A 10,000-nucleotide genomic window follows, 5' to 3' on the forward strand; every position below is an offset into this window, starting at 1 on the left:
AAAAATGAGACAACAAATGATGAAAATGAAACTATGATATAATGACGATGATGATAATAAATATGAAAACGAAGAAAGGTAAGAAGGAAGAAGAGGAGGACGAGGAAGAAGAGGAGGACGAGGAAGAAGAGGAGGAAACGGAAGCGAAATAAAAAAAATAAAAAATAAAAAAAAATTAAAAAAAGCAATGCCACTACTGAAAACAATAATAACGAAACAACAATAAAATCACAGCAAACCAACTTACAATACTTAAAGATAAGATCAAAAGTAAAACGAAAAACAAAGTAACACACACGCCCCAACATCACATCCACCCCTTCCCCCTAAACCTCTCCTCCTCCCATCCCCTCACAACTGACCTCAGTCAGGGGTTTTTTTCAAACCTTTTTTTTTTATTCACACAAAGGTTTATAGATAAAGTATAATATTATACACAAGGAAGTTACAGCAATACATTGTTCTGAATATCAATCATTAGGATGAGACGATAAACCGAGGTCTCGTGTGCAGCATGCATTTAGCGCGCGTAAAAGAACCCACGGCAACAAAAGGGTTGTCCCTGACAAAATTCTGTAGAAAACTCCACTTCGATAGGAATTCAAATAAAATCGCAGGCAGAAAAAAAAATACAAAAAAAAACCAACATGGGTGGCGCTGTCAGTGGAGCGACGCGCTCTCCCTGGGGAGAGCAGCCCGAATTTCATGCAGAGAAATCTGTTGTGACAAAAAGAGTAATACAAATACAAATGCAAATACATTATACATCAAGAATAGTATCGGTAGAACAATAAAATATTCATTCAAACATTGTTCTATATGATATCACAACGCACAATTTGATTTACAATGAAATTATAATAACTACAGAATTTAAAATATCCGTTCACACAATTCTTGGTCTTCTTCTTCTTCGTTCGTGGGCTGCAGCTCCCACGTTCACTCGCACGCACACGAGTGGGCTTTTACGTGCATGACCGTTTTTACCCCGCATGCAGGGAGCCATACTCCGTTTTCGGGAGTGTTCACACATTTGATTCCCATTTGGTAACTCACCTCAGTCAGATTGGTGCCGTTGTAAGTGGCCCTGAAGATCTTTTTGAGTGAGGTGTCGGAGAAGAAGATGTGGTCGTTGCGGACGTCCATGTCAATGGCGGTGAGGGACTGAAAGGATGGCAAGGGCAGCTGGTCGTACATCCACACCTCCATGTTGGACTTAACCACGGAGCGACGACTGGCGATCAGCAGAAAGAGCTCCGTGTCGTCTGTCGGGCACCGTAGAGAAGGGGGGTGGGGGTGAGAGGAGGGGGAGGAGGCCGTTGTTATTGGTGTGTTTATTTGCCGCCTGAGAGGATGCGGTTGTTATTGATGTGTTTATTTAGTGCCTGTGTTTATTTTGTGCCTGTGAAGAGGCGGTTGTTATTGATGTGTTTATTTAGTGCCTGTGTTTATTTTGTGCCTGTGAAGAGGCGGTTGTTATTGATGTGTTTATTTAGTGCCTGTGTTTATTTTGTGCCTGTGTTTATTTTGTGCAGGCAGTTGTAATTGATGTGTTTATTTTGTGCAGGCGGTTGTTACTGATGTGTTTATTTTGTGCAGGCGATTGTTATTGATGTGTTTATTTTGTGCAGGTGGTTGTTATTGATGTGTTTATTTTGTGCAGGTGGTTGTTACTGATGTGTTTATTTTGTGCAGGTGGTTGTTATTGATGTGTTTATTTTGTGCAAGCGGTTGTGATTGAAGTGTTTATTTTGTGCAGGCGGTTGTTATTGGTGTTTATTTAGTGCAGGCGGTTGTTACTGATGTGTTTATTTTGTGCAGGCGGTTGTTATTGATGTGTTTATTTTGTGCAGGCGGTTGTTATCGATGTGTTTATTTTGTGCAGGTGGTTGTTACTGATGTGTTTATTTTGTGCAGGTGGTTGTTACTGATGTGTTTATTTTGTGCCTGTCTTCGATCAGACACCAAACTCTTAAATGAAAGAATAACGACGCTTGGAGATTAAATGATTAACAAACAATAAAGAGTGGTTACTATCTCCATATCAAAAGCTAGTTTGAATTTGCACATTCGAACTCTCATCGCTGCTATGTGCACATGTCAAAAGATCGGAATGGGGACAAGCCCGGAGCTTCCTTTTTTGAGGAGGTGTGTGGGTTTGTTCCAGTGCACCTTTTCTTTTCTTGTGTGCCAGCTGGATGGGTAGCATAAGCAGCATTGACTTGAAGTTGTGCACCTTGTGTATGGAGAGAGTCACCACTCTTCATTGTTTGTTAAACTCTTTAGTGCTTTACAAACACGGAGTCATTTGCACAACTGGCTGGCTGCTACATGGTTAGAGCCGACTGACAGCTGCCGTTGGGTGCTTACCCTTCTTTCGCTGTGTCATTCAGTCAGGCTGCTGGGGTTTATTGGTCATTGAGGAAGGGAAGAAACGGAGAGACAGACAGAAAGATGGACATCGCACTTATACACATGCAAGCACGCACACGAACTCAGACACAGACAGACACAAACACACACAGACATACACGTACCCACACAGACACACAGACAGAGACACACACAGACAGACAAACAGACGCACATACACGCACGCACACACACACACACACACACACACACACACACACACACACATACACACGCACACACCACCACCACCACACCGTTTTTTAAGTTGAACAAAAATAAAAGGAAAGACAAAAAAATGGGAAAGAAGAAGAAGAAGAAGAAGAAGAAGAAGAAAATGTATGGTTGTGTAGCACTCACTCCTGACGACTTTACAGCTGTGTCCATCCGGAAGTAGCACGTACTGCTCGCCGCACTCACACTTGTAGGAGCCCTTAGTGTTGACACACTTCTGGCTGCATCGGCCTGGAGGCTCGCACTCGTTCTTGTCTGCACAGCCACAAGTGGCGTATTGGATTTGGGTTGTTTTTATTATCATTATTGTATTTATATAGCGCTGAATCTTGCGTAGAGACAAATCAAAGCGCTTTCGCACCAGTCATTCACATGCATGCATAACTCACTGGGGGGTGGGGGGGGGGGGAAAACTGGGTTCTTCTTCTGGTTTTGTGTTTATTTGTTGTTGTTGCTGTTGCTGCTGCTGTTGTTGTCATGTTGTTGTTGTTGTTTTGTTGTTGGTGGTGTTGGTGTTGATGATGTTGTTGATGTTGTTGTTGAAGCTGTTGTTGTTGTTGCTGCTGCTGTTGTTGATGATGTTGTTGTTGTTGATGATGATGATGTTGTTGATGATTTTGTTGTTGTTGATGATGTTGTTGATGTTGTTGTTGAAGCTATTGTTGTTGTTGTTGCTGCTGCTGCTGTTGCTGTTGTTGTTGTTGTTGTTGCTGTTGTTGTTGTTGCTGTTGTTGTTGCTGTTGATGTTGTTGTTGTTCTAGTTGTTGTTGTCGATGATGTTGTTTTGGGGGAGTTACAGTTGTGTCTAGGTCTGCTGGCTGGTGATTTATTGCAATGATGCAATCGACTGTTTGCTTGCTTGCTGGTCTTCTGGTTTTCGTGCAAATAACCGATTTGTTATTTTAATTTCAGGACTTTTCTGTATCTATTTATGTTTGTTTTTGTTTTGTTTTGGAGGGGGGATTGTTTGTTTGTTTTATTTTTTTTTTTTTTTGTGTTTTTTTGTTGTTGTTTTTGCTGCCCCGTCATCTGCACCGTTTCAGTGGCATTACTCCCACACCGCTCATTCCGAGTCACCCATACACGGCCACACACGGGTTCGTCCATCACATTCCCAGCGTCGGCAGTCCACAGGGAACCATCGATGTTAGGTCGCCAGGAGGCCACACACCAGAGGAGGCCCTGCACTGCTACTGTTTTGTTTCTTTCCTTGCTTCCTTTGCGTGTAGACGACTTTGGCTGTTTTCATACCAACACCACGTCTCTTTTTTTTTCCAACACAGTTTGACCAGATACTTGTATAAGAAGAGACGTGAGCGTGTGTGTGTGTGTGTGTGGGGGGGGGGTGACGGAGTTGGGAGTGAGTCCAAGGGTTTAACAATGAGATCTTTGAGCTTAAGTGGATATATTATACATTGTAGGGATGGTGAAAATGTTGATGATAATGATGATGATGATGATGATGATAATGACGATGATGATGATGATGATAATGATGATGATGATGATGATGATAATGACGATGATGATGATGATGATGATGATGATGATGATGATGCTGATCACGATGATCATGGTCATTATGCTGACAACGTCAATAACGATTAAACAGTAAAAACGACTACAATGATGACAAATAACGACGACGACGGTGGCGGTGAATTATAATGACGATAATGCTGACGACGACAACGATGATGATGATGATGCGACGACGAAGACGACCGATAATCATCCAAGACACTCCTCCTCCCTCCTCACCGACACAGATCTTGGTGCCGTTGAGCTCCTGTCCTGTGGGACAGCGGCACTCGGCTCCCCTGGGGGTCTGGATACAGCGATGACTGCACCCCCCGTTGGACCTCCGACAGCTTTCCGTGTCTGGTGGACAGCACGATATGCATCGCTACACACATCGCTACACACATCGCTACATACACACATCGCTACATTGCTACATACATCGCTACACGCATCGCTACATACATCGCTACATAACTACATACATCACTACACACATCGCTACACACAGCACGGCGTACATCGCTACACAAATCGCTACATAGCTACCTAGATCGCTACATACATCGCTACACAGATCGCTACATTGCTACACACATCGCTACACACATCGCTACATACATCGCTACACATAGCGCGACGTACATCACAACGTAAAACACATCATACAAAACAACATGCAACACAGCGTACAACACATTATATAACACAACATACTACACAGCTTACAACACATGCACAACAGCATACAACACATCATACAAAACAGCATACAACACAACGTACAACACAGCTTACAACACAACATTCAACACAGCGCACAACACAACATTCAACACAGCGCACAACACATACAAAACAGCATGCAACACAGCACACAACACATCATACAACACAGCTTACAACACATGCAAAACAGCATACAACACAGCATACAACACATCACACAACACACAACACAAGCGTTGAACTTTGTGAGGAACGTATAGGGGGGCAGGGCGGGGGGGGGGGCGTGACACCTATACAAGTATTAGATCATTCAGGTGGCAACAGCACTTACCCTTATGCGCGCACACACAGCACGCACATACAAGCACAGACCCCGCCAACACACACACACACACACACACACACACACACACACACACTCACACACACACACACACACACATACATACAAGCACTGTCTCATACACTCACTCACTCACCCTAACTAAATGTGCAAGTGCTCTTGGGTACGTGTATGTTGTGCTCACGAGTACATGCATGTTTTGCTTGCAGGTAAATGCATGTTCATGTGTGGTGGGACGGAGAGGTGAGATGGGGGTGAGAGATGTGTGTGCCAGTTTCTTGAATTAAGCTCACGATTGTTTTGTAATGCCCCAGTGTCCGAAGGGCTTCATTGCTGAATTGACATTAAAATAATTGTCATTGTCAAAAATGTGCAAGAGCGCAGAAACAAAGAAATCAAATAGGAAAGAGAGAGACACACACAGACAGACAGAGACAGACAGAGACATAGACAGACAGAGACAGAGAGAGACATAGACAGACAGAGACAGAGAGAGACATATAGACAGAGAGACAGAGACAGAGAGAGAGAGACGGAGAGAGAGACAGAGAGAGAAACAGAGACAAAGACAGACAGAGACAGAGAGACAGACAGAGAGACAGACACACAGAGAGACAGAGAGAGACAGACAGAAAGAGACAGAGAGGTTAAGAAAAAAAAAAACAATGAAAAAACATCAACACTACAAACAAATATAAGGGGGGCGGGGGAACAATCCGAGACCAAAGTCACGCAACAACACTTTCACGGTGCGAGTCATAGCATGGCAGAACTCCGATTAAATTTAAACTTCCAGGAAAGTCCCGTATAACCAGTCAATTTTACGTAATGAGACATGAATATGGAAAGAAAAAAAAGAAACACCCACACGCCCACATGGGAAGGACCACTGTCCTAAAGACAGAGGGATAGCTCATTGGCCAGGAAAGCTGAAGCCAACTGGACGCCATATTGATATTCGTATCCAGCGTCGTCTGCTAACTGGTGGTAGTTTCTGAACTGTAACCGTGTATCTCTGATGAAATCGTGTTTTGCGTGCCCCCACGACATGCCAAATGTTGATATCTGCTGATGATTTATTTACCAAAATTAGTACAAGAAAACAGTGCAGGGACACGTACCGCAAACTTGCTTAACTAACGCCGCGAGCAAGTGAAAGCTTGCCGTGAAGCAGTCATTGTAGCCAGCTGAGCGCTCGGCTACATATATGAAGTGACCGCTTCTAGTTATACTGACACGAGTAGCAAAATGCTGACAGAACACTTCCGCTGGCTTCAGTTAGCAAAGGAGCTCAAAGAAGGCATGCGCTGTCCACCTATTTTTAGAACAGTGTGGAGGGACTCACTGCAGATGGGGCTCTCGTCGTGTCCCTCCGGACAGTCAGGCTTGCCGTCACACACCAGCGTGACGTTGATACACACCTTGCTGCCCCCCGGGCACTCCCACTTGCCGGAGGGGCACAGGAACGGGGGTGGGGCTGCACGGGAACACACACACACACACACACACACACACACACAACACAAACACACGCACGCACGCACACACACACACACACACACACACACACACACACACACACACAAACACACACACAAACACACGCACGCACGCACACACACACACACACACACACACACACAAGCACGCACCCACGCACGCACGCACACAAGCATATTCTCGTCATTGTCGTTGTTGGTATCACCATCAACATCGTTTTCACCGTCATCATAAAAAAACAGGGATTCCTAATTTCGAAAATAATGTATGTGCATCTGAATGAATATGTAAAGAAAAAAACAAGAGACGCAAGGCCTTCAAGACTCACTTGTGATACACTTTTTTAAAAATCTAATCGTTAAAATGTGTTCTGTATTTGTTATTATAAAGCTTCGGGTAAAAAAAAAAATTAAAAAAAAAAGAAAGAAAGAAAGAAAAAAAAGAAAAGTCCTAACCAGATTCGAACCCCGCGTGTTCGGGTGAGAAGAAACTGTCTTACCCATTACACTATCGTGGCTCCTTAACTGACGTTCTAAAATTTTATATTTGAACATACTTTTTTAAAGGGCGATAAATCGATTGCGGTATTAGCAGTGAGAAAGCTGTTTAAATCATATTATTCTGGTGTATCTTGGGCATTCAAAAAATATTTTTAAGGCCGCGGTAAAGGAGACGTGGCTATCGCCGCAATCACACTGCAACATTTAGCCGTTTTCTCTAGATCTAGATAGATGTACAAGTTTCGTTACACCCGCCAGGAATGTAGTACGACACGGTCGATTCAATTTCTCTTTTATGTTCATTCTAGTTTTATAGTTTTAATGTTGATATGAAAATTTAGTATTTTGTTAAACTAGAGCCAAGTACAAGTACTTCTAAACGTCGTATGAAGTGAAAAGGACTTCATTTTGAGAAAAGTCAGGACTGGAAATTTTTTCGTTTCATCAATTCAAGGGTATTAACTCGCATGGTTTACAATTTTTAACTGTGAATTCCGACTGATTCTGTGGATATTTTTATGGCAGTTTGGGGCATAATCCAGTAAGTGATGAGGCGTTCACAAATCTTTCTCTGAATAAATATTTAACGGTCTCCTTCTCCAACTTTCCATCACATGTTATAGTGTATTGTCCATTGAATATAGGATTGAACGGGCAGGTCAACAACTTGAAACAAAATGGCGTCGTTCGCGTTCGCGAAGAATATGAGCACGCGCTTTGAATATGTATAAATATGTGTACGCAATTGATTTTTGCCCATGACCTTCAGGGCTCAGCCAACAGATCTATAAAGTCCACTCGTCATATTGATTTTAGTATTTTCTGAAAAAGACCACTTGGGCGAATGAACATCGCGAAAGCCCTGTACACTGAGAGTAAAACACACAAGCTTTTTATGTATTGAGTATAATTTCAAAATGTAATGTTTAAGATGAGAAAGATCAGTTTAAACAAATTAAGTCCCCTAGCATTAATTACAGAGTAATTTCCCTTTTTCACTATCTGCACCAAAACGTTTGCAAAATAAATAAAACTTCCATGCTTAGCAAAAGAAGTTCCTGTTTGTACAAAAAATGATAAAAATGACTGCTCTTGTTGTTGCGTCAGAATATCAGATCAAAGTGCCAAGTTTAGAGAATTAAAAAAATATAAATATAACAGTAAATGCAGTTTGCATATAATTTTGCTTCTTTTTTTTCTTTCTTTTTTTGTGCCCATCCTAGAGGTGCAATATTGTTTTAAACAAGATGACTGGATGGAACTGAATTTTTCCTATTTTTATGCCTAATTTGGTGTTAACAGACAAAGTATTTGCAGAGAAAATGTCAATGTTAAAGTTTACCACGGACACACACACACACACACACACACACACACACACACACACACACACACAACCGAACACCGGGTTAAAACATAGACTCACTTTGTTTACACAAGTGAGTCAATGATAAAATAAAAGAAAAGAGGAAGGAACAAAGGAAAGTAGGAAGCAAAGTGTTGTCTAAAGAACGTGCAAACACACAATGAATGATAACTATCATCAACATAATTGCGCACAAAAAAGTATGTACACACACACACACACACACACACACACACACACACCAAAATCGATAGTACGCTCTCGAACTGAACAGTCACACCAAACGATTAATAAAAAAAAAAAATTGTTCAACCCTCAACCCGATCTTCCTCAGCAGAATCCAAACTACGGTCACAGTAATCATAGTCCATGCTGTGAAGTGACTGACACTAGTCACAGATAAGCAAGGTACGGACTCGCTGGTCCAGCAACTGACGCGCACACTCATCGTATTTCTTGCAGTGAGCCCTTCCCACAGATGGTATGAGTACCTATTATATAGCGCCTATCCTTGCTCAGCTCCAAGTACTTTACAAACACGGGGTCATTTGCACAAAAGGCTGGCAACCTGCGTAGAGCCGACCGACAGCTGCAATTAGTTGGGCGTTCGTTATTCGTTTGCTGTGTCATTCAATCAGGTTTCAGTTACACACACACACACACACACACACACACACACACACACACATACACACACACACAAATACACACTCATACAGACATATAAAATTTTACGTGTTTGACCGTTTTGTTCATTTACCCCGCCATTCAGGCAGCCATACTCCGTTTTCAGGGGGTGTGCATGCTGGTGTCTGTTCTTGTTTCTATAACCCACCGAACGCTGACATGGATTAAAGGATCTTTAACGTGCGCGTTTTATCTTCTGCGTGCGTATACACACGAAGGGGTTCAGGCACTACCAGATCCGTACATAAGTTGACCTCAGGGATCGGAAAAATCTGCACCCTTTACCCAACAGGCGCCGTTACCGAGATTCGAACCCCGGACCCTCATATTGAAAGTCTAATGCTTTAACCACACGACTATTGCGCCCGTGGTCACACATATGGGGAGAGCTCTGATCAAACTTTAACCTACAGGTAAGTCACGTTTAATCTTTCGATTCTGCTCCGGCCTTTAATACAGGTAAATCACGTTTAATCTACTGATTCTACTCCAGCTTTTAATACAGGTAAATCACGTTTAATCTACTGATTCTACTCCAGCTTTTAATACAGGTAAATCACGTTTAATCTTCCGATTCTACTCCAGCTAACTCACGACAAGTCAGGCTGGTGTCCTCGTCAGAATTATCGCCACAGTCATCATCGCCGTCGCACTTCCAGCCGGCGAAAATACAGCGGCCGTTGTTGCAGCGGAAGCGGTTGTTTGGGC

General features: G+C 42.7%; 1 protein-coding gene across 1 annotated transcript in view; it reads right to left on the reverse strand.

The window, feature by feature from the left end:
* Nucleotides 1-10,000, reverse strand: part of LOC143279855 (low-density lipoprotein receptor-related protein 2-like) — a 194,327-nt gene that overhangs the window by 109,953 nt on the left and 74,374 nt on the right. The window contains exons 23-27 of the mRNA XM_076584111.1: nucleotides 9,887-10,000; nucleotides 6,585-6,716; nucleotides 4,408-4,527; nucleotides 2,773-2,901; nucleotides 1,057-1,265 (exon numbers count right to left, since the gene is read on the reverse strand). The exon at nucleotides 9,887-10,000 is cut by the window's right edge and continues 12 nt beyond it. Of these exons, the coding sequence (XP_076440226.1) occupies nucleotides 1,057-1,265; nucleotides 2,773-2,901; nucleotides 4,408-4,527; nucleotides 6,585-6,716; nucleotides 9,887-10,000 (704 nt within the window). The remainder of the gene's footprint in view (nucleotides 1-1,056; nucleotides 1,266-2,772; nucleotides 2,902-4,407; nucleotides 4,528-6,584; nucleotides 6,717-9,886) is intronic.

The sequence above is a fragment of the Babylonia areolata genome, chromosome 1 (assembly GCF_041734735.1).
Source record: "Babylonia areolata isolate BAREFJ2019XMU chromosome 1, ASM4173473v1, whole genome shotgun sequence".
Lineage (NCBI taxonomy): Eukaryota > Metazoa > Mollusca > Gastropoda > Neogastropoda > Buccinidae > Babylonia > Babylonia areolata.